Raw genomic sequence first — 25,975 nt, 5'->3', positions numbered from 1 at the left:
AAAAATATTAATAGTGCACCGGATGGTTTTTAGTGTCAACTTGACACAAGCTGGAATTATCACAGAGAAAGGAGCCTCCCTTGAGGAAGTGCCTCCATGAGATACAGCTGTAAGGCATTTTCTTGATGAGTGATCAAGAATGGGAGGGCCCCTTGTGGGTGGTGCCATCCCTGGGCTGTGGTCCTGGGTTCTATAAGAAAAGAAGCTGGGCAAGCAGCACCCTCCATGGCCTCTGCATCAGCTCCTGCCTCCAAGTTCCTGCCCTATGTGAGTTCCCATCCTGACTTCCTTTGGTGATGAACAGCAGTGTGGAAGTGTACTAAATAAACCCTTTCTTCCCCGAGTTGCTTCTTGATCATGATGTTTTGTGTAGGAATACAAACCCTGACTAAGACAGTTAGAATTTACCAGTAGGAGAGAACTGGGTCTCTTCCTAGTCAAGTATGACATGCCTTTCAAACAGATCTTGTCAAAACAGATTTTTTTTTTATTGGATCCAGACTGATTGACATACCTGGGCATGAATCTTTAGGATAAAAAAAAATTCTGCCCCCTCCAAAAGAAAAAATAATCTCCTTGTGGGAGCTGTAGTGTGTCCCAGTGTATTCGAAGATATACCCTTTTGTCTGCACTTCTTTACTTGCAAATGCAGCTGATGAGGTATAGAATCAGCTCTCCACTCTCATGACCCCAGGATGGTGAGGGGCAGGCATCTTGCCCTCACCCACACCACCTTACAGAAGACGAGTAGCAGGGCCAGCTCTCCCAGGCTCCTATCCTCAGGGCTGGCTCACCTGCACCTCCCACTCCCTCTGAAACAAAGACCAGCTCTACTGTGCCTCCTGCACAAGGTGCAGGCCTATCTCCTGAGCTGTTGAGTGGCGGGCCAGCTCTCCCAGAATTCCCAGGGGGTGGGTAGGGCCAGCTCTGAACAGCCTTCAGACATCAATATGGACCCAGGTGGCAGCTCAGACCAGGGACTTCTGCCTGGCCTTTGGTAGAACATATCACCTGTTGCTGCAGAGCACAAACCCAGACATGCCCTCAGTGAGGGCTACCAAGGCCTTCCGTAGCATCACTGGCTACTCACGTCAGGCTCTTCTTCACTATCTCGAATCTCCAGTTCAACCTCTCTTCATTGTGCTCCCACTGTTCTGCTTCTCTTTTATCTGTCCACCACTTACTTGCTCATCTTAGTGGCTCCAGGGCCCTCTGGGGGTCTGGGGTCCGCTCAGGAATCATATGCCCTACCAGTACTGTGTGGCACCTGGGAGGGGTCATTGAGGGCTTTCTCCTCACCTGAGCCCTGTGACTCCAGACTGGGAATCACTTCTCAGGCTTGCTCTGCCAGCTGAGGCTATGCTGTGCGTGGCTGGGGGTCATGTCCAAGATTACTAGGTTGAAAGAAAGTCTCCAATATAAAATACAGAGAAGTCAGAGCAGGGAGAAGTCATGCAAAATATAAAAGAAAATCTCCTTTAAAATCAGTTTTTCTTTAAAACCTGTAATTTCACAAAATTAAAGATATAATTAATTAAATGAAAATCATCATGAAGGAGCTGGGAAGATTCCAAATCAGTAAAGCACTTGTTCCACAAGCAGGAGGACCAAAAATATCAAAGCATGCATTGCCAAAACCCACATAAAAAGCCAGGTGCAGTGATATACACCTGTAATCCCACCATTGGCAAGATGGAGAGACAGAGACTGGAGTGAGAACCTCTGGCTCAAACAAAAGACAGAAGGTGCTTGAGGAGCAATATAATGTGACTCTAGTTTATTTTTCAATTTTTTTCTTTTTTTACTGGATATTTTCTTTATTTACATTTCAAGTGTTATCCCTTTTCCTGGTTCTCCCTGACCCCAGAAACCCCCTATTTCATTCCCTCTCCCCCTGTTTCTATGAGGGTGTTCTCCCACCCACCTGCCCTGGCATTCCCCTACACTGGGGTATCAAGCCTTCACAGGACCAATGGCCTCATCTCCTATTGATGCTCAACAAGACCATCCTCTCCTACATATGTGACTGGAGCCATGGGTTCCTCCATGTGTACTCTTTGGTTGGTGGTTTATTCCCTGGGAGCTCTGGAGCGGGGATAGGTGGGGGAGGCCTGGTTGGTTGATATTGTTGTTCTTCCTATGGGGTTGCAAACCCCTTCAGCTCCTTCAGTCCTTTCTCTAACTCCTCCATTGTGGACCCCATGCTCAGTCAGTCCAATGATTGGCTGCAAATGTCCACCTCTGTACTTGTCAGGCTCTGGCAGAGGCTCTCATGAGACAGCTATATGAGGCTCCTGTCAGCATGCACTTCTTGGCATCCACAATAGTGTCTGGGTTTGGTGACTATATGGGATGGATCCCCAGGTAGATGGCCTTTCCTTCAGTCTCTGCTCCACACTTTGTTTCCGTATTTCCTCCCGTGAGTGTTTTGTTCCCCCTTCTAAGAAGGACCAAAGCATCCACACTTTGGTCTTCCTTCTTCTTGAGCTTTATGTGGTCTGTGAATTGTATCTTGGGTATTCCGAGCTTTTAGGCTACTATCCACCTATCAGTGAGTGCATACCAAGTGTGTTCTTTTGTGACTGGGTTACCTCACTCAGGATGATATTTTCCAGTTCCATCTATATGCCTAAGAATTTCATGAAGTCATTGTTTTTAATAACTGAGTAGTATCCCATTGTGTAAATGTACCACATTTTCTGTATCCATTCCTCTGTTGAAGGACATCTGGGTTCTTTCCATCTTCTGGCTATTATAAATAAGGCTGCATGAACATAGTGGAGCATGTGTCCTTGTTATACATTGGAGCATCTTTTGGAACATCCTGCTGTCACCTGAGTTTTTGATCACAACATCCTGACTGTTGTGAGGCGAAATCTCAGGGTTGTTTTGATTTGCATTTCCTTGATAACTAAGGATGTTGAACATTTCTTAAGGTGCTTCTCTGCCATTCAAGATTCCTTAGTTGAGAATTCTTTGTTTAGCTCTGTACCCCATTTTTAATAGGATTACTTGGTTCTCTGGAGTCTAACTTCTTGAGTTCTTTGTATGTAATGTCTATTAGCCCTCTATCAGATGTACAGTTGGTAAAGATCTTTTCCCAATCTCTTGGTTGCCATTTTGTCCTATTGACAGGGTCCTTTGCTTTAAAGAAGCTTTGCAATTTTGTGAGGTCGACTCTGTTTTTTAAAAAAGGAGCTTTTTGCCATTTTGTAAAAAGAAATGCAAATGTTGTCCTACTAGAGATATTTAAGAATCCATTCTCACATGAAACAGTGTTGAGTGTATAAACTTAGTCCATACAAAATTTTAATATAGTTCTATGCCAATCCTTGTGATAGCATTTTATGTGCATTACCTCAGTTAGCCACTTCAGGAACCTATAATGTAGACATGTTATTATCCCTGTTTTATAGATAAAAAATTAGAATTTAGAAAAAATAATATTCATATGACTAATAAAGGCAAAGGTGGAATTTGACTGGCCACCTAATCTCAGAGCCAACATCCTTGAATGTCTCATTGCCTCGGTAGAATTTCAGAAATTATTTAAATTATCAGAAAATATTATGATTGTAGAACTTTTACAAATCATCTCTGTCCAATTGTCACTGAAGCATACTCACTGTTTCTTATTTTTAGGTTTATGTTCCAGATGAAAATAATGCTGTTTTAGGAAGAAATACAAATAAACAAGTTTTTGAAGGCTTGACGACTGGACTTCTCAGAGCTGGTGCTGTGGTTTTTAGCTGTCTGATTGCCAACCGACCAGATGGAAACAGCCGTCCAGCTACACCAAAAATATCAACACAGGAAATGAAAAACAAACCCTCACAAGGTGATGCTTTTAACAGTCGAGTGCAAGACCTTATCAGGTAAAAGCACTACACTTCTTTAAAAAAAAATTTAATATTAATATAATTAGAACTTAAGACTCTCCAAATAGCTGTAGTTTTTGCAGCATGGTCCATAACTTTTTGGTAGAATCTAACCCATCATTTGTAGAAAGAAGGAAAAGCAACATAAAGCTCAACTGCCACTCTTGAATGTGGGACCAGAGTCCTATAGCTTCTCAGTAGCAACACTTCGCTTCTCAGAGTATCCGAGCGCCTGTCTCAGTCACAGTTTTAGTTAAGACTTAATATAACAAGAGTTCCATTATGGAGGACTTGTTAGAGCTAAGGCTTTGGAGTCTTTGCAGCCATGTAAGTGTACAGCTTCTCATTTAAACTAGATGAGGAAATTGTTCAGGGAGGTTAAGTGCTTTGGCCAAGGTTATGTAATGAGTTAAAAAGTCGAGTGGAAAGCTGAGACTGGAGCTCACATCTACTTAGACTGTCAACATCTGTACACTTTCCTCCACACAAATGCAGCAGTGTCTGACACCTGTTCAGGCTTGCCTTGCTTCCTTCAAAGGTCTCCTTTGCTCCAGGGAAATTAACTCCTACTTTAACATCTGAACTTTTTTTCCCCCTGTGAATCTTGAATCAGGTAGAATGTTTAATTTCCCAGCAGGGTTTCATCTGGTGTTAGTCAGTTACTGTTGCACCACTCAGCAAGCCTTCTGTGGTTTGCACTGATCTTTGGATTCCAAATCCTTGCAATTTGTTGCTCTATGAAACTTATGGTAGGTTAATAGAGAAAGAAAATGCCCTCCTCTGCACTGGTTTCTTTCACAGCTCATAAATTCCCTATGGCTTCTTGTGCTGCTTCATTGGGACGAGTTGTTTCATTCAGTATCTTTCCTTCACTCCCCCTTTCATCTCCCTGCCCTCTTTTTCGAGCATATTTATTGCTGGAGAGCACCAGGCCCTTCGGGTCCACAACCATTTATCTTAAAGCACTTGACTTTTACCCTCCCTGCCCTTTCTCTCAGTTGCTTGATCCCATTCAATTTCCTCATGTCCTTTTGGTCATTGTAGAACTTAGCCATCCCTGATGATGAATGTCATTGTGTCCCAGCATTCTCCCTTAGGGATGTTGTGAGCCCCTCCTTTGACTGTGGTGACGCAGAAGGTCCAGCCTAATGCTTTAGTACAATTCCAGTCCACCTTCTAGGAGAAAATGCGTGTATTTTCACATAGATTACTAAGTTGCCAAATCCTTCTTTTTCTAATTTTTTTATTTTTTATAGCTGTCACTCTCTTCAGACACATCAGAAGAGGGCATCAGATCCCATTACAGATGGTTGTGAGCCACTGTGTAGTTGCTGAGAATTGAACTCAGGACCTTTGGAAGAGAAGTCAGTGCCCTTAACCACTGAGCCATCTCTCCAGTCCCCTGCCAAATCCTTCTTAAAGGAAGAAGTTACTGTGGCGGAAATAGCAGTACTTTTCTGTCATGACAGATAACAGGTGTAACTTTGAAAAGATGATAAACAAGCACAGTACTTGAGAATAAACCCTTTGAAATATTATTTTCTTAAAGATATGCATTATAATATTGATTTGCTAAGCCTGGAGGTAGGACTTGTTTTGACTCATCTCAGTAATGATTTTATGGAACTCGCTCCCTTTGCCAGTGAGGATGCCTTACAGAGCACACAGAGCATAAGTATTCATTTCCATGTTTGTTTGTTTTTTAACCTTCCCAAATATTACCTGGCAGGAGACCATACTTTAATCTCTGCTACACCATGGGCAGTGTTGTCAGTTGTAGAGGTAAGTGGGAAGGTATTATTGCAGTCTCTGGAGCTGCTGCTGTCTGACTTGGCCCATAACTGGATGTTGAACAGAGCCAGAGCAAACCCTGACACAGGTCTCTTTCTTCTTACCTAGCACAGAACAGGACGGATATATCTTTTTCAGTATTTAATTATTCAGTTTTTAAATGCATCAACACACACAAAAACAATATTGTAGATACTATGCTCTAACAACTGGTAAGTGTTTTTCTCTTTTAATCTCAGATTTTAGATTTTTTTTTCTTATTGTAAATAAAACAAACATCACAGCTAGAATGACCTTTGTCAGTTTTCCCTATTCTTTCTCTTCTAAGACCTACATCATTATCTTAGAGTGAATAGACATCATCCCATGTCTGTTCTATGTGTCTGTGTGAACATGTGTGAATATCCATAAACAATATATTGTACTTTAAATTTGTATGACTTCTAATTTGTATGACTTCTTCTTTTTTTTTTTTTTCTGATTTTTTTCGGGACAGGGTTTCTCTTTATAGCCCTGACTGTCCTGGAACTTACTCTGTAGAACTCAGAAATCTGCCTGCCTCTGCCTCCCTAGTGCTGGGATTAAAGGCATGCGCAACCACCACCTGGCTCTTGTATGACTTCTTAACAATTATATGAACACTCTGATAATATTTGCCAATTACTTGTTGATACAATTAAATTCAACATGCTTTAATGTTGTTAATTTTAGCTGTTCTACAGTTCTGCTCTATAGATAAGCCCATAATATTTATTTACCTGTTCCCTTAGGAAACTGATTCCTCCTTTTCACTGTTCACTAAAAAAATGGAGCCAATACCTTATAGACATGTTCTGCGTTTTGTGTCATTTTCAAGGTCATGTACTTACAACAGGAATTGTGAAGGATAAAATAAATGAATGTTCATCTTTGCCGTATAATACCACACTGTTCTCCCTAATAACTATATAATTTTTCCATTTCTAAAATCAAAAAACAAAAGTTCCTACTTCCCATATCTTAGCTTTTATAATTCTCATAGACATAAAATGGTAAGTGGCTATTATCTTCATTTACATTGTACTTTTTATTAGTGATGGAGAACATTGTTCATTACCATTATCTATATCAATCAGAATTTGGTTGTAGAAAACAGAAACCACTGTAACAAATTTAAAATGAAAGGATTTAATGTAGAAAATTAGGTGCCTACAAAATTATGTTTGTTCTCCAGAAACTCCCAAAACAATAATGTAAAACTGTAGAGCTGTTATATCTGTAGCCATCAAGGACTGCTAGCTCTTTAAAAGTTAAGAATTGCGCCAGAGCAAGTGACTGAAGAGATCGATCACTCAGTGAGTAAGAGTGCTGGTCATGAACTAAGTTCAAATGCCTAGCACCTATGTAAAAACTGAGTATACCTGCTCCATGCCTGTGAGCCCAGTGTGCTCGCTAACCTGACAGTATGCTTCAGGTTCAGTGAGAGACCCTGTCTAAAAAATAGGTGGAAAACTTTAAGAGTTTAAATTACATTGATCTAAGGGAGTATGCACTGGAGACTGAATTTCAATCACATTTCCTATGGATAGTGTACTGGACAGTACACAAGTCTATATTCCTCATTTTCCTTAGTTCTAACAATTAGTAAAAAGGAGTGGGAGGGAGCAGCTTTTAACAATGTGAAGCCATTGTTTAGGATGGTGGGCAGGCCTGTTTGTTAAGAGCTAGGCAAAGCTACTCACTTGTTCATTCTCCCAGTCCCCTTCAACTGTCCTGGAGCTTAGTAACACAGACCTGTAATCCAAACTCTCCAGAGGCAGAAAATAGTGAATTGAAGCTGCTTAGGCTATACTACAAAACATTATCTCAAAGAAAAGGAAAATATCTCCATCTGGGTATATTTACTTCCATTTACCTAGGCAAGGCTTATTTCATGACTTGGAAGAATCTGTGTGCTCCAGGACTGGTACGCCTTTCTGATACAGTGGCCCTTTTTAGTATGCCATACACAGTTTCTTACGTTTCCTGTTGGAAGAATCTGTTATGTTCTGGCTTTGAGAGGTTTTCTTCTTGGAACATAGTAAAGATGCTGTTCTGTTGTCTTCTGACTCCATCATTTCCTATAAGAAATCAGCTTCTTGTATCATTTTCTCCTGTAAATAATGTGTCCTTTTTTGTCACTCCTCTCCAGACTTTGTCTTTGACTTTCTACAATTGACAGCCTGTTTAAATGTAGATCCTTTGTGCTTGTCCTGCCCACAGTTAGTTGAATTCCTTGAATCTATATAAATTGATGTTGTTATGCATAAACAGAAATCTATCCAAAAAGTACCTCTACAAAGAAATTTTTAACTATAGATGACTTTATTTGTAAGTTCTGTAAAACATTTCAGAAGGGAAAAAAATGCTACCAATCACACAAATTCTTTCTCAGAAAAGAGGAAAGAATACTTTGGGTTTTGATACCAATCAAAATACTTATTATTAGAAACACTAATAATAAGTCTGACAAAAATATTCCTCAAAGTCCCACATCAGTATCTCTTTGATGAATGTAGTGTAGAAATCCCTGACAAATGTTAGCATAGTTAAATCCAGCAACATACTAAAGGATGGTCAAGTGTGGTTTATTCTAGAAATAAAACACACTATCTTGATCTTTGTAACCCATATTAATTGATTGCCAAGGATAATAAAATGTCAAAGATTGTACCATTCTGTCAAGCTAAAATATTAGCCTGCTACAGTTTCATGGATGGCAGCAAAAGAGAGAAGAGTCCCTAGGTTAGAGAAAAATGAGTTTAATTTGGTTTTGCCCAACTGTCACAAGAACAACAGAAGATCAAACCAAGTAGATGCTGCGCATGAAGTTAGATTGTGACTCCCAATCCCTCTGTCTCTCCACCATGAATTTCACTTCCCAGTTTCATGCGCTTATTTGTTTAACCCAACAAACCCATTTGATGCTACCGTATGTAGGATATACATGGTGTGGGAACATGGGTACTGTTGTAGTAAAAATTTAATCTGAATTGAGGATTTCTACTACACCTTTGATCATTCAGTTCCCAGATAAAAGATACACAACTTTTTTATTTTTAGTAAGCCTTTAATGCATTAGAGCTGGGCTTATATCTACCCTCTAAGCTATTATGTCTACTTCTCTATAAATATCTCCAAATTATAACTTGCCATGTTCCATCTGGGCTGCTCTTAACTCCCACTGACCAGCTCTCATGGATGTGTTTTCATGATTCACTTACCTCATGGTAACTTTCTTCTCTCCACCTACCACTCCTTCCTCATGGTCTCTCCTCAGACCCCAAGTTCAGAAACCCAAACTCCAACATTTCTCTTCTGCCCAGCTATAGGCTGTAGGCATATTTATTCAACAAGGAGGGATAACTACACAAACATCGATTGTGTTGTGCAGGTTTTCTCATCCCTGGGGATGACAGTATTTAGCATTACAATATACTGCAAAAGACAAATCTCAACAGGGTAGCCCTCCTTGCCCTTACCCTGAAGAAAACTGACTTTACTTCCCTCAGCAGCCACCAGTTGCCAATAGCTCCTCAGCTAAAGGTGGGACTGAAGCAGCCTTTTTCTCCACCAGTTTAGGATTTTGGCTGGTGGGATTTCATGCAAATGTTGTGCATGTTGTCATAGCTATGAGTTCCTATGTGCAACATTTTATCATGTCTAGCAAACACTGTTTTGCTACAGATGATCTTCCCACCCCCATCTTCTGCAGTGATTCCTAGCCTTGCAGTGGGTAGAAGAATGGTATAGATGCCTAATTTAGAACATGGTCTCTTATCTCTACATAGGGCACTAACACTGGGTCTCTATATTAATCACCATCTACTACAAGAAGAAGCTTCTGCAATGAGGACTATGTATATTAATCTATGGGTATAACAATAAGAACTTAGGAGACAATATATTTCTATGTCCATTTAACAGAATACTAGGATTAGGTTCTGCCCTAAGCTATGACCTCACCAGCTGCAGGGGCCTAGTAAATGCTACCAGGCACAAGGTCTGGCTTTTAGAGAGGGCTTGAAATAAGGGAAATGAGTGGTTAGCCTCCTAACACTTGCACACTGTTGCACCAATTGGTATATAATGTCACATCAGTTGTTAGTGTACCCCACAGCGTTTACCTCTGGGTAAGAGTGTTACTTTTCAATAGCTGAGTAGTACTCCATTGTGTAAATGTACCACATTTTTTGTATCCACTCCTCTGTTGAGGGGCATCTGGGCTTTTTCCAGCTTCTGGCTATTATAAATAAGGCTGCTATGAACATAGTGGAGCATGTGTCCTTCTTGCCAGTTGGAACATCTTCTGGATATATGCCCAGGAGAGGTACTGCGGGATCCTCCGGTAGTACTATGTCCAATTTTCTGAGGAACCGCCAGACTGATTTCCAGAGTGGTTGTACAAGCTTGCAATCCCACCAACAATGGAGGAGTGTTCCTCTTTCTCCACATCCTCGCCAGCATCTGCTGTCACCTGAATTTTTGATCTTAGCCATTCTGACTGGTGTGAGGTGGAATCTCAGGGTTGTTTTGATTTGCATTTCCCTGATGATTAAGGATGTTGAACATTTTTTCAGGTGTTTCTCAGCCATTCAGTATTCCTCAGGTGAGAATTCTTTGTTTAGCTCTGAGCTCCATTTTTTAATGGGGTTATTTGATTTTCTGGAGTTCACTTTCTTGAGTTCTTTATATATATTGGATATTAGTCCCCTATCCGATTTGGGATAGGTAAAGATCCTTTCCCAATCTGTTGGTGGCCTTTTTGTCTTATTGACGGTGTCTTTTGCCTTGCAGAACCTTTGCAATTTTATGAGGCCCCATTTGTCAATTCTCAATCTTACAGCACAAGCCATTGCTGTTCTATTCAGGAATTTTTCCCCTGTACCCATATCTTCGAGGCTTTTCCCTACTTTCTCCTCTATAAGTTTCACTGTCTCTGGTTTTATGTGGAGTTCCTTAATCCACTTAGATTTGACCTTAGTACATGGCGATAGGAATGGATCAATTCGCATTCTTCTACATGATAACCGCCAGTTGTGCCAGCACCATTTGTTGAAAATGCTATTTTCCACTGGATGGTTTTTGCTCCCTTGTCAAAGATCAAGTGACCATAGGTGTGTGGGTTCATATTTGGGCCTTCAATTCTATTCCATTAGTCTACTTGTCTGTCGATATACCAGTACCATGCAGTTTTTATCACAATTGCTCTATAGTACAGCTTTAGGTCAGGCATGGTGATTCCACCAGAGGTTCTTTTATCCTTGAGAAGAGTTTTTGCTATCCTAGGTTTTTTGTTATTCCAGATGAATTTGCAGATTGCCCTTTCTAATTCGTTGAAGAATTGATTTGGAATTTTGATGGGGATTGCATTGAATCTGTAGATTGCTTTTGGCAAGATAGCCATTTTTACTATATTGATCCTGCCAATCCATGAGCATGGGAGATCTTTCCATTTTCTGGGATCTTCTTTAATTTCTTTCTTCAGAGACTTGAAGTTCTTATACAGATCTTTCACTTCCTCAGCTATTAGAAAGAATGAATTTATGAAATTCCTAGGCAAATGGATGGACCTGGAGGGCATCATCCTGAGTGAGGTAACCCAATCACAAAAGAACTCACACAATATGTACTCACTGATAAGTGGATATTAGCCCAGAAACTAAGAATACCCAAGATATAAGATACAATTTGCTAAACACATGAAACTCAAGAAGAACTAAGACCAAAGTGTAGACACTTTGCCCCTTCTTAGAATTGGGAACACAACACCCATGGAAGGAGTTACAGAGACACAGTTTGGAGCTGAGATGAAAGGATGGACCATCTAGAGACTGCCATATCCGGGGATCCATCCCATAATCAGCCTCCAAAAGCTGACACCATTGCATACACGAGCAAGATTTTGCTGAAAGGACCCAGATATAGCTGTCTCTTGTGAGACTATGCCGGGGGCCTAGCAAACACAGAAGTGGATTTTCACAGTCAGCTATTGGATGGATCACAGGGCCCCCAATGGAGGAGCTAGAGAAAGTAACCAAGGAGCTAAAGGGATCTGCAACCGTATAGGTGGAACAACAATATGAACTACCCAGTAAACCCCACAGCTTGTGTCTCTAGCTGCATATGTATCAGAAGATGGCCTAGTTGGCCATCAGTGGAAAGAGAGGCCCATTGGTCGTGCAGACTTTATCTGCCTCAGTACAGGGGAACGCCAGGGCCAAGAAGTGGGAGTGGGTGGGTGGGGGAGCGGGTGGGGGACTTTTGGGATAGCATTGGAAATGTAAATGAAATAAATACCTAATAAAAAATACTGAAAAAAAAAAGAGTGTTACTTTTCCCCCCTAGTGGGATGCATAGAACCTTCCAATACTGTGAAAGCTAGTCACCAGGAATGACTTGATTCCTCCAAGTCCTATGACTATGACTCGTGTGTGGTGTCGTTATAGATTTTTTTTGTCGTTGTTTTTCCCTATAGTCCTGTCTAGTATCAATCATTATGTTTACTTGCCTTATCTCTTTAGTGTTCTTTAATTTGACATTGTTTTCATTCTTAGTCTCTGTCTCTCATGTACCCACAATTTTCAGTGGGGATGTTATTTTATGGAGCATTCCTACTTTGTCCTCATGATTCAATTACGATTATGTATCTTTCTGTGTTTACAAATAAGAGTATTAATGTTATTTATGTTCTTAATGGTGACTTTATCTTAGTGGAGAACCTACAGTTGGCATTAGAAATTTAAAGTTTTAACAAGAGTGTTTGGGTGGCCTGTCTGTGTGAGCAGTCCTGTGTAAAGTCAGTGGACCAGAAAACACAATGAAACACATGGTAGTGGGAGGGGAGTTATTGGGAGAGAAGGATAAAAAATTGTGAGGTTGTCAGGTGAACTGTAATGTAGTGTGTGTGTGTATGTATGTATGTATGTGTGTGTGTGAGTGTGTAAGTTGTCAAAGAATAAATTAATTTTTGAAAGTATATCTGGGAAGCATCATTTTGTCTTCTAAGTCCCTATGTTGTAATGAATTTGGTTCCCTAGTTCTTAAGAAAGTACTACTTGTTAAGACTGTAGAGATCATTATACACTTTCTTCACCTATTGTCCGATTCTCTAGACCAAGAAGAATGATGAGAGAATAGCTGATTGCTTAGTACTAAATCTAGAGACATTGGTACTTAAATTGTTTTATTCAACCCTATATTCTGTCTGTATGTCGAGGGATCCAAGCCTGGATGTGCTAAGATGTATCATAGAAGATGAAGACATTGCCATTGTGCAGATTGAGACATACTGTTCTCTCCCACTAGCTATGTGGTGAACATGGGTCTGATTGACAGACTGCATGGCTGCTTCCTCTCAGTGCAAGGCCCAGTGGATGAGAATCCCAAAATGGCCACATTTCTGCAGCATGCCGCAGGATTCCTACGTGGGATGTGTATGCTATGCTTTGCTGTCACTGGAAGGTAAGACTCACAATTAGAACATCTCTTAAGTTTTGCCTGTCTGAGTTTTACTGCTGTGTGGTAGTCAGTCAGCCTCTTCCCCTATATTTTCTTGTCATTGGTTCTCCACATTGAGATGTGGATTACTTTTTTTTTTTAGTACTACTGTCATAAAGACCTGAATGCACCCAATTACTCTTCTACTGAGATCCAGGGGTGTCAGGGGCCGAACCAGCGAGGAAACACACCAAGCCAAATCAGGCCATTAGCCCAGAGTAGCACAGCCTCACCATGGTATTGTTGCCAGTCACCTCCTTTTGGTTAATTCCTAGATCTTTATTTTCTCTACTTTTCCTTCTTCCAAAGTTCCAATACAAAGGAGTCATCCAACAACAGTAGCTTCCTGAAGGCACTCGTAGCTCATGGATGTGGCTAAAGCAAAGTGTGAGGCACTACCATGGACTTGAGCACCACCCTGTAAGGTATCCTCAGAAATAATTGTCAGGCCAACAGGATGGTCCAGAGATTGAAACCCACACAAGCCTAAGGGCCTGACTCTGTGATCCTCAGAGCTCAGGGTTGAAAGAGAACTCCCAAAATGTGTCTTATGACTTCCCCATATAAATTGTTGCATATATGTGCCCAGAATTCACACACACACAATAAAAGAAGTAAATTAAAAAAGCAACAGTTCTCCAGAAAGGACAGGGACTCTCCTGGGTGTTCTTTTTCTCTGAGTGAGAGTCATTCACAGTAGTGACTTGTTATATTGATAGGGATGTGGTACATCCCTGAAACAAACCAATAACATTCAGTAAAATAATCTGCTTAAAATTAAATTCTAAACAGCACTTGTTTCTATTTTGAATTTTCTTTCATCCCATATTTTGAACTTTTGTCACAAAGGAAAAAAAGTATTTTGGAGCATTTAGAAATCAGCTTCTAAAAGGAGTCTGACCCATCTTATTTCATGGCACACAGAATGCAAGTGCCATGTGCACAGTGGTTTAGGAGAAAGGCATTTCTTCTAAAATCATCACTGGTTTAGTCTGTTACATATAAGATCCCTAAACTCACATCATCTTTCTTACTCTGACCCAGCCCCTCTGTGACATTTATAGGAAAATTTATAGGAAAATTAAAATTGTCTGAAATTTCAGGGAAGCAAAGATAGCCAGCATTCAGTGTTCCAAGTAGTTTCTATCTAGGAATGTAACCAAAGTCTGCCTTTATGATAATAGAATTAGGAGTAGTCAATACCACATTACAGAGAGTTTAGATACAGGAACCGCTCTCTGTCTGAGCATTGGCACCACCTTAGAGCCCTCTATCTTGCCCACTTAGCTAGCTCTTCCCTGGTGGTCTCTTACACAAGAAGCCCCTTCTGGTCCTGATTCTTTATCTGTAGTATACAGTATAACAAACTTGCTAGCATTTTGTGTATATCACCTCTGCTCATTTTGAATTTAAATGACCATCACATAGGTAAGTATTGTGTTTATAAAAAGATAAAGAGAAGGGGGATATGTTCTATCGAGGTGTGGTGAGGAATGGGGGGAGGGGTGCCTCCGTGGGCCCATGCTGAGGCATCCCTTCCCCCTGAGAGACCAGCCACAGGACGGTATAGTATAAAATAAGGTTTATTAAGGACATGGGAGGGGAATTAAGAGGGTAGTAGAGTCAGAGGAAAAGGGGGGGGGGGCCGGGTGGGGGGAGAAGGAGAAGAGAAGTAGAGGAGTGGAGGAGTAGAGGCTGGCCATGAGCACGTGGAGAGAGAGGGAGGAGGGAATGGGGAGAGAGGGGGAAAGGGAAGCAGAAAAAAAAGAGCAAGAGAAAACAAGAGAGCAAGAGGTCAAGGAGGCAAGCAGCCCCACCTGGCTGTTGCCAGGTAACTGTGGGGTGGAGCTTAGAATGCTAACAGTAAGCATGTGGTTGCCATGTGGTTTGTAGTCTTTACCTTTTGCTTATACATCTTCAGTCATTTGAAGTCTGTGGCATTGAAAGAAAGTTAAAGGTTATCCATCATCTCCTTTCCACAGGGAAAACAACTGAACCAAACTGACTTGAATTAGTACTCAAGATTTCTGTCTTGGTGTTTCCATTTCTACACTTGACTTAATATTATTCAGAATGTTAACATGTGTATTTATTTTAATTTTCTCATTTATATATATGGAAAACAGGATTCTCATCCTTCATGTATCATCATGATCATATCCAGTGGCACTCACTGAGAGCATCTGCTGTGTGCCAGGTTTGTTAAGTTCGGTACTAACAACACTGACCTTGGGGAGCCCAGAGTCTAATGTGAAGTCAGACATGCAAACTAATGGCTACATTAAAAGACAGTGTACAAAGAAGAAAGGAAAACACACCAAGAGAAAGTTAAGAAACACTTCAGTAGACTGAAGTCTGGGGTTTTTATTAAGACAGGGTCTCACTTTATTGCCCCTATGGCCTGAAAGTCCTTATGTAGACCAGGCTGACCTTGAATTCATAGGTATTGGCCTGCCTCTGCCTCCTCAGTGCTGAGATTAAAGAAGTGCAGTACCTCACCCTGCAGTAGGCTGAATGTTAAAAGTGTGCTGGACAAGTAGGAAGGAAATGCAGTACAATGTACAGTGAAGCCGGCAGTATTGTACCGTTAGACCACCTATTAGCCCTGTTTCTCCCCCTGAAGGTATTCTTTGCCAAAGAGCAGGGGCCTAACCCTCAAACAGTGCATGAGTGGGTAATACTGTAGCTTTCCTATCCCTCTGTCGGATGGTTCTAAGGTGTGCTCATCACTGCCTCACATACAAAAGAAAAAATATATATTTACACCCATATCCTTGTTTAAAGATTGCTTTGGGGGTAACCCAAGCCAAAAATATATGAATATTTAAAACTATATAGTGTTCTGTGTTCAGTTTGATGTCCTTGTGACCATGGAGAATAAGGGACCATCAATTGAGCTCCTTAAATGTTAGTTGTAAAGGCTCAAAGGAAAACAGAGGCCTACTGCCACTGAATTTTTTGGGGCAGAATAAGATTTCTTTTCCAGAATGAGCATTCCTGAAAAGTGTAGAGATGGTGGCCAAAGGATTAGCAAAGAGCCTTTCTCATGATCCCCATGAAAAAATACTGAGTGCCTCTATATCCACTGAAAATAGAGAAGAGCAAAGGCAGTAAGATGAGGTAGAATAAATCAAATAGCAAGGAGCTTAATATGGGAGCTAAGAAGAATCTAGATGAACCTTCGGGCTTCTGATTTGTCACTTTTGATTAGTAAATGATATAGTCTCCAAATTAGATTAGATTAGTAGTTGGTAGTAATTTATTCTTGATGGTTTCTAAAAATTCTTAATTCCCCCAATATAGTTTCTTTGTTCAACTTGAGTGACTTAGCAAATTTCTAATAGCAGGACCTACTGCAAGAGCAGATTGTTTTGGACATAAATATAGGTTAAAGTGTTTTTGTGATTCAATTTACCTGGGAGAGAGTTTGTGTAATCTGCTACTCTCAAAATGGGGAAAAATGATCCCTACTTGTCATTTTTTTCAGTCTCCCAGCATTCCCTGAGCACTAAGGACCAGGGCAGGGAACACTCTACCAGTTAGTCATTCTCACCACATGCTTACATCACAGGCCTCCTGTGCTGTTCCCATGTCCTTATCGGAAGTCTGTATTTCTAAACTATAAAGTGTAGTGACCCGGTCAAGCATTTTGTTACATGAGTTAGAATTTCTGTGCTAGCTCACAACCTATTCTAAGAAGTAGGACCTGTGGTTTTGCTTTATTGTAAAAATTCACAGAAAGCCTGTTTTGGCTACCATAAACTAGATAGAACCAGAAAGCCAAAAAGTCAAGGAAGGCTTGTTCTTAAATCACTTTTGTTGGTAACCAAAATAAAAGACAAAGAAGAGCCACAGTGGCCTCTAAAAATTTCCTCTTGAACTGAAAGATCCTGAGATAATTAAGCAGGCTAATTGCTAGCAAGGGCTCTGAGTAAACACTGCAGACTGCCTGCAGCCAGGCCTTTGTGATGGAGACTGAGCAGGTTGACTTGTGGACTTCTCTCCTATTGTACCCTTAATCTTCTCATTTTTACCTAGGTATTCTGAAAGACAATTAGAGTGTCAGAATTTGTGCTGTTAATCTATGCTTCAGTATGGGGGAAGAAAGCATTGGCACAAGATTTCTACACCAGGCTTGGTTTTGAACAATGAACTTGTCTTTAAGTAAAAATTAAAAATGTGATAAAAACAGTTGGTTTTAGTTTAAGATTACTACAGATTTTTAAAATGAAAATTGGACACAAACAATAATTCTTACATAAACAAACCTGAACTATTTATGATAGGGTTTTTGAATTGCTTTTGTTTTGGCTTTTGTTACTATTGGTTTTCTAGACCTCGTCTTACAGGAAGTAATTTAAAAAAAAAACAAAAGGATAGTTTCAGGTTTTGGGCAGCATCCTAATCCTTTATCAGCTGAGCTCAGCCTACTATAAGATGTGGGCTCCTCAGCAGCACTAAGAGGATCTGAAAGTAATGAGTGTTTATAAGTCACAGTCAACACAGGCTTTTCATTTACTCTGCAATGACTTACTGTATTCATAACTGTGCTTGCAGTTATGCAGTAGGGCAACAGAGAACCAAGAAGCAGTGGACCAATACTTCTTTGGGGGTTTTTTGTTTGTTTGTTTGTTTGTTTCAAGACAGGGTTTCTCTGTGTAGCCCTGGATGTCCTGGAACTCACTCAATAGACCAGGCTGGCCTCGAACTCAGAAATCCACCTGCCTCTGCCTCCCAAGTGCTGGGATTAAAGGTGTGCGCCACCACTGCCCAGCTGGACCAATACTTATATAAACAAACAAATACATATATGCATATTCTATTTGAAAGAGGGGAAGAAGAGCTTGTAAGAGATGGTTGAAAATAATTGGATAGAGAATACATCTGAATTTTAAAATCATTCTGTAAAAAGGAATGTTTTGGATCCTTCCAGTTTCCATCTGTGCCCCGGAGCTGACCCTGTACCCTGAGCTCTCCATACCCAAATTCATCCTGGAGAGAACTGGTCTCCCAGGAGTACTGACACAGAGGCTTGCAGGAGGGACAAGTCACAGTCAGAGACAGCAAGACCAGCTAACATCAGAGATAACCAGATGGCAAGAGGCAAGGGCAAGAACATAAGCAACAGAAACCAAGGCTACTTGGCTTCATCAGAACCCAGTTTTCCCACCACAGCAAGCCCTAGATATCCCAACTCTGGAAAAGCAAAACTCTGATTTAAAATCATATCTCATAATGATTATGGAGGTTTTTAAGAAGGACATAAATAACTCCCTTAAAGAACAAAAGAACAAAGGTAAACAGGTAGAAGCCCTTAAAGAAGAAACACAAAAATCCCTTAAAGAATTACAGGAAAACACATCCAAACAGGTGAAGGAATTGAACAAAACCATCCAGGATCTAGAAATGGAAGTAGAAACAATAAAAAAAAAAATCACAAAGAGAAACAACCCTGGAGATAGAAAACCTAGGAAAGAGATCAGGAGTCATAGTCACCAACAGAATACAAGAGATGGAAGAGAGAACCTGAGGTGCAGAAGATACCATAGAAAACATTGACACAACAATCAAATAAAATGCAAAATGCAAAAAGCTCCTAACCTAAAATGTCCAGGAAATCGAGGACATAATAAGACCAAACCTAAGGATAATAAGTATAGAAGAGACATAAAGATTCTCAACTTACAGGGCCAGTAAATATAAAATTATAGAACAACAAAATTATAGAAGAAAGCTTCCCTAACCTAAAGAAAAAAATGCCTATAAACATACAAGAAGCCAACAGAGTTCCAAATAGATTGGACTAGAAAAGAATCTCCTCCTGTCACATAACAGTCAAAACACCAAATGCACAAAACAAAGGAAGAATATTAAAGCGGTAAGGGAAAAAGGCCAAGTAACATATAAAGGCAGACCTATCAGAATTACACCAGACTTCTCAACAGAGACTATGAAAACTAGAAGATCCTGGGCAGATGTCATACAGACCCTAAGAAAAAACAAATGCCATCCCAGGCTACTATACCCAGCAAAACTCTCAAGCATCATAGATGGAGCAACGAATATATTCAATGACAAAACCAATTTTACATAATACCTCTCCACAAAGCCCTTCAAAGGATAACAGATGGAAAACTCCAATACAAGGAGGGAAACTACACCCTAGAAAAAGCAAGAAAGTAATCTTTCAACAAACCAGCACAAACATAATTCCACTTCTAACAACGAAAATAGCAGGAAGCAACAATCACTTTTCCTTAATATCTCTTAACATCAATGGGCTCAATTCCCCAATAAAAGACATAGAATAACAGACTAGTTACTCCAAATAACTCTATCAAAAAATGGGGAACAGAGCTAAACAGAAAATTCTCAACTTAGGAAACATGAATGGCCAAGAAACACCTAAAGAAATGTTCATCTCTTTAAGCTTTCACCTTTCTTGCTCTCCTCTCTAGCCCTCCTTCTCTCTCCCCCTCCCCCCAACCCCCACATGGCCATGGCCCTCTCTCTCTCTTTTTCTACCATCTCTCTTTCCTCCTGCCTTTCTACAATAAAGTTGTAAAACCATTAAAAAAAAAAATGTTCAACATCCTTAGTCATCAGGGAAATGCAAATCAAAATGACCCTGAGATTCCACCTCACACCAGTCAGAATGGCTAAGATCAAAAACTCAGGTGACAGCAGATGCTGGTGAGGATGTAGAGAAAGAGGAACACTCCTCCATTGCTGGTGGGATTGCAAGCTGGTACAACCAACTCTGGAAATCAGTCTGACAGTTCCTCAGAAAATTGGACATAATACTACCAGAAGATCCAGCAATACCACTCCTGGGCATATATCCATAAGATGCTCCAACTTGTAATAAGGAGACATGCTCCACTATGTTCATAGCAGCCTTATTTATAATAGCCAGATGTCCCTCAACAGAGGAATTGATACAGAAAATGTGATACATTTGCACAATGGAGTACTACTCAGCTATTAAAAACAATGACTTCGTGAAATTTGCAAGCAAATGGATGGAACTAAAAAATATCATCCTAAGTGAGGTAACTCAATCACAAAAGAACATAAATGGTGTGTACTCACTGATAAGTAGATATTAAGCAAAGAGTGTGGAATATCCACAATACAACTCACAGACCACATGAAGCTATAGAGGAAGAAAGACCAAAGAGTGGTGAATGCTTCAGTCCTACTTAGAAAGGGGAACAATATAATCAAGGGAAGTAGAGAGTGGGAGGGACTTGGGAGGAAGAGAGGAGGGAGGGGAAAAAGAGGGTGCAGAGTCAGGTATGGGAGGAGATGGAGGAAATTGAACAGAGGTGTGTAGCAATGGGGGATGAGGAACTGGGAACAGCAACCAGAAAGTTCCAGATGCCAGAAAAGCCAGAGCCTTTCAGGACCCCACCGGGATGAGATTAACTGAAATACCCCACAAAGGGGAGGGAGAATCTGTCGAGACCATATCCAGAGGTTAGGCATGGCCTCCCAGTTGAGGGATTGGGCCACCCACCCATCTCCAAAATTTTAACCAAGAATTACTCCTGTCTAAAGGAAATACAGGGACAAAGAGTGGAACAGAGACTGAAGGAAAGGCCATCCAGAGACTGTCCCACCTGGGGATCCATCCCACATACAGACACCAAACTCAGACACTATTACAGATGCCAAGAAGTGCTTGCTAACAGAAGCCTGATGTAGCAGTCTCCTGAGAGGCTCTGCCAGATCCTGACCAATACAGATGGGGATGCTCACAGCCAACCATCAGACAGAGCACGGAGACTATAATGGAGGAGTTGGGGAAGGACTGAAAAAGCTGAAGGGGTCTTATCTGGCATCAATGGGAGGGGAGGCCCTTGGTCCTGTGAAGGCTTGCTGCCTCCTCAGTGTAGAGGAATGCTAGGCCAGTGAGGCTGGAGTGGGTGGGTGGGTGGGTAAGGGAGTACCCTCATAGAAGCAGGGTAAGGGGGTCTAGCAGAGGGGATTTGCAGAGGGGGAACTGGGAAAGGGTGTAACATTTGAAATATAAAGAAATAAAATACCAATTAAAAGAAAAATAATAATCAAGAGAGTAAGTACCTTTTTTTTTTAACTTAGGTAAACAAATAAAAATTCAGGGCTGGAGAGAAATTAAGAAGAGTGCATTGCTTCTGCAGAGGCAGAGTTCATTCTCAGCCCACTAGTGCCTGTAGTAACTCCAGCTTCAGAAGGAGCTGACGGTTCAAACCTCACATGCACTGGACTCACCCCATACAGACACATATGCATAAAAATGACTCTTAAAGCTCAAAAAAAGAAAAAGGAATGTTTTGTTATGTGTATCTATGTTTCCCATTTTCATATCCAAACTATACTAACAAAATATGTTGTAGCCAAATGATATTTGGAAGCCAATGTCATAAAAATATCAGAATGATTTACAATTTAGCCCACTAATCATGTGGGTATAAATGAGTGTTTCTCAAGTGTTTAAGAATACTTCCAAACCATTTGTTCAAACAAAGGTAAACTTTTAATTCTGCCTCCCTTCCTATCCATTCATTCATTGAACAAATATTTATGCCACACTTGCTCTGTGCCAGGTCCTATGCTAGACTTAGGAGAAAGCAGAAATGATTCAAGACTCACATTATGTCCTCAAGGACCTGGTAAGTTAGGAGGGAAAAAAAGATACATATACAAATATCCATGATAAGAGACAATGGAAAAGAGTTAGAATGCAATACTTGCAAGTGCTCAGCAGGCTGCCAGGCACATGTAAATGCTTAATAAATGGTAGCTACTATCATCTTCGGTATCAGTAGAGGTCAGAAGAGGGAGAGGTCGCTCGGAGGTTATAAGGATTAGATATTTTCTAGAGGAGCTAAAATGTAGACCAGGACCTAAAAAAAAAATGGAAATGATAATATGTAGACTTGAGGAAAAGATAGACAAAAAATATAATATAAACAAAGACATAAAAGTAGAAAAACAAGAATAACATGAAGTACTTAACTGAACTCTCCCAGATAATGACAAGGTTAAAATGTAAAAATATAAATTATTTTCTGGTATCTTGTGGTGGCAGTAGAATCATTAATAGCCTTTGAGCAGAAACATGGCCTGCTAAAAATCATATTTTAAAGCTATACTGGCTAGTTTTGTGTCAACTTGACACAGCTGGCGTTATCACAGAGAAAGGAGCTTCAGTTGAGGAAATGCCTCTATGAGATCCAACTGTAAGGCATTTTCTCAATTAGTGATCAAGGGGGAAAGGCCCCTGTGGGTGGGACCATCTCTGGGCTGGTAGTCTTGGTTCTATAAGAGAGCAGGCTGAGAAAGCCAGGGGAAGCAAGCCAGTAAGGGACATCCCTCCGTGGCCTCTGCATCAGCTCCTGCTTCCTGACCTGCTTGAGTTCCAGTCCTGACTTCCTTGGTGATGAACAGCAGTATGGAAGTGTAAGCCGAATAATCCCTTTCCTCCCCATCTTGTTTCTTGGTCATGATGTTTGTGCAGAAATAGAAACCCTGACTAAGACAAAAGCATTAACAAATACTGTATGAATGATATATTGGAGAGAAGGAAGAAAGTAGGTGTGCCTCTTAATAACATCTAAAACAAAAAGACAAAAGAGGAAAGAAGTGTGTGTGGTTTTACCAGCCTCTAGGCATTTAGCTCCGGACCTGATCATCTCTCTGCATGTGATCTGCCAACATACTCTGTTGATTGAAGAGAACCTTAAAATCACTCAGTCTTGCAATAAGGTTCTAATCTTTTCAATGACCTTGCCATTTTCTTTTGGTTTTTTTTGAGACAGGGTTTCTCTGTGTAGCCCTCACTGTCCTTTTGTCACTTTGTAGACCAGGCTGGCCTCGGACTCAGAAATCCGCCTGCCTCTGCCTCCCAAGTGCTGGGATTAAAGGCATGTGCCACCACGCCTGGCAGACTTTGCCATTTTCTATTTGACTATATCTAACATCATAGGGCTTATTACTTACTATAGAGCCAGTTGTGCCACTGATGGTTTTCTGCGGCTTACAGAGTGTCCCTCACACCAGTGCTGCCTGTGCTAGTTCTGCTTGTACCTCAATGACATACAAACTGTTCAGACCCTGTCTTTCTTCCCAAATACCTGTGGTCTCACATTTCCTTTTGCTTTTCTTCTCCCTTTCCAGTTGCTTTGGTAGTGTAACAAATGTCACCAAGTTGAGTAGTTTAAGACACTCCTGTCTCTCAGATCTGGCAGGTCAGAAATTCTGTCAAGGTGCAGAGGAGGATGAGTTATCTTTATTATACAGTGTATAGGCCCGTGGGAAACTCAAAAACTAGAGGCCATCCAAATGCTTAGTTGCGTGTCTGTCAGAGGCTTCTCTGGGGTAATGAAATTGTATCTTCCAAGGAGCCAACCATGATCCAAGGGAAGAGTGTTTTAGTTAAAAAGAATGGCAAGGTCCTGCCTGAGTTGCTATGTTCTGGAAACAAAATTGGTGGGTGTTGAATTTGATGAACAAGAAAGTGATAGCAAATAAAATAAATGTCATGGGATGAGGGAAGACCAACATTAAAATTTGAATTTTATTCTAAGCTTGATGGGAAACCCATTGGAGGTTTTTAAACAGAAAAATGACTTTAAAAATATTCTATGAAGAATGGATTCAAAGAAGCAAGAATGGGAACCAGAAAGATGTGTGATAAAGGGCTGTGGACATCATAGAAACCTCATAACACAGCTCCCCGACCCCCCAGTTACTCATCCTTTACTAAGCAAGGCAGCAGAGGCTTTGGCAAAGTCTCTGTGGCCCAACTAGAAATCGGAAAGGTGAGACAAACTAAAGCCTATGCATCCGAGCAGGACCCTTTGCTGTTTTCAGTATGAAGATTTGAAACTAGGGAGTGTCTTAAATGAGAAACACACTTCCAGTCAGATCCCAGTCAGTCACCCTGATCTGCCTTCTTTCCCTGCAGGAATCTCCTTCCCCTTTCACCACTTCATTTCCCCAGGGCTGTGGGTCTCTTGTTCTTTTTTTTTTTTTTTTTTTTTTTTTTTTTAGATATTTTCATTTACAGTTCAAATGTTATCCCCTTTCCTTAAAGTCCCCTATACCTTCCCCCACCCCCACCACCCTGATCCTCAACCCACCCACTCCTGCTTCCTGGCACTGAGGCTATGCCAGTGCCTGGCAAATACAGAAGTAGATGCTCACAGCCATCCATTGGACTGAGCACAGGGCCCAAATGAAGGAGCTAGAGAAAATACCCAAGGAGCTAAAGGGGTCAGCAGCCCTATAGGAGGAACAATAATATGAACTAACCAGTATGCCCCAGAGCTTGTGTCTCTAGTTGCATATGTAGCAGAGGATGGCCTAGTCGGCCATCAATGGGAGGACAGACCCTTGGTCTTGTGAAGATTATATGGGCCTCATGTTCTTTTCTCCACCACTTCATGTGGTGGCTTCCAAAGCCCAGCCACCACATGAAGAAGCTCAGATCCCCCATGTAGGGACTCTTCACCAGAAAGCCTTCAGCTGGCACCTGGCAGCTGGCATTAAACACAGATACCTGTATTCAAAAGATGTCAAGATGCTGGACTGTGGGCCTTGGAGAGGTCTGAGTATGCCCTGGAAGTTGGGGATAGTAAGGAATTATTCCTTCTGCCCTGCAGCCTTCTGAGGGAACACAAATTTTGTGACACTTTCACTTTAGCACAATGATATCTATTATTTCAGTTTCTTACTTCCAAGACTATAAAATACCACATTCATATTGTTTAGAGCCACTAGATTGTGACAATTGTTCTAGCACTAATGGGGAGCTGAGAGACCCACCATTGTTGGACTACAGCCTCCTCCAGTTTAGGGGCCAAGTCTTTCTTGCCTTTTAGTTCTTAGTATTTGTTGTATTGGAGCACGGGCACTTTGACTTTTGAGCAGAGTGCCTAAGAGAACATCATTTGTTTTATGTTCACACAAAGCCTAAGATATGATGATGTCACTAGATTAAGATTGTCTCTCTTGGAATATCCCAAGATTTAAGAGCCAAAAACTGGAATTCTGCTGAGAAATAACTCACTTTTTTTGTTCAGTGTTCTCATCCTTCATAGGGACATGCACAAACTTAACCCACTCCATATCAACACTGTGCAGACTGTTAAGTGTGGTTTTATGACTTGGGGCTGAAATGGAAGTTTCACAAGATGCCTCAGAGATTCTAGAAGTAAAAGCTGAATGAAACAAAATCCTCAAAGCTGTGAGAATAGTCTGGATGGTCACCAGCCCTACAGCATGCCAGAAGCCAAGAAGATGAACATAGACAAACTAGGAACAAATGAGAGAAATGGGGTTATAGAGTTTAGAATTGCACACATGCATGTGCATGTGCACGCACACACACATTCACACTGCCATTTTAGGCTAGCTAGGGCTAACTATGTAATGGATGGCCCTTGATTCATGCCCATACAAACTGCTGCTTTTTTTTGCCTTACTACACGCTCCTATAAAGCAGGTTTGGATTTTAGATGCTATATAGCAGTAATGACAGCCCACTTATACTTACTCCTATTCAAATCTAGTGGTAGTGACTTCAGATAAATATTTCACTAAAATCTCTAGTCCTGTAATCTAAATTAAAAAACATGTTCTAGTAAAAATTGAAAAGCTTTTAAATTCTGAAGTATGGTATACAGAACTTCACATCGGATTTTTAACGTCTTTCATGTATTTTTAAAGTATTTTTTATTAGCTTTGAGAATTGTTCATATTTTGATCATATTCTTTCCTCCTCTCAATTCCTCCTAGAGCCA

General features: G+C 40.8%; 1 protein-coding gene across 3 annotated transcripts in view; it reads left to right on the top strand.

Annotated features, from left to right (window-relative positions):
• Nucleotides 1-25,975, top strand: part of Scaper (S-phase cyclin A associated protein in the ER) — a 365,479-nt gene that overhangs the window by 301,466 nt on the left and 38,038 nt on the right. For all 3 annotated transcript variants that reach the window (XM_021171564.3, XM_029481364.2, XM_085844651.1), the window contains exons 27-28: nt 3,643-3,875; nt 12,996-13,151. In XM_021171564.3, the coding sequence (XP_021027223.2) occupies nt 3,643-3,875; nt 12,996-13,151 (389 nt within the window). The remainder of the gene's footprint in view (nt 1-3,642; nt 3,876-12,995; nt 13,152-25,975) is intronic.

This window comes from Mus caroli, unplaced genomic scaffold (assembly GCF_978045245.1).
Source record: "Mus caroli unplaced genomic scaffold, Mus_caroli_1 scaffold_11, whole genome shotgun sequence".
NCBI classification, from domain to species: Eukaryota; Metazoa; Chordata; class Mammalia; order Rodentia; family Muridae; genus Mus; species Mus caroli.
The sequence above is the reverse complement of the archived record's forward strand: the minus strand, read 5'-3'. Positions and strand labels throughout refer to the sequence as shown.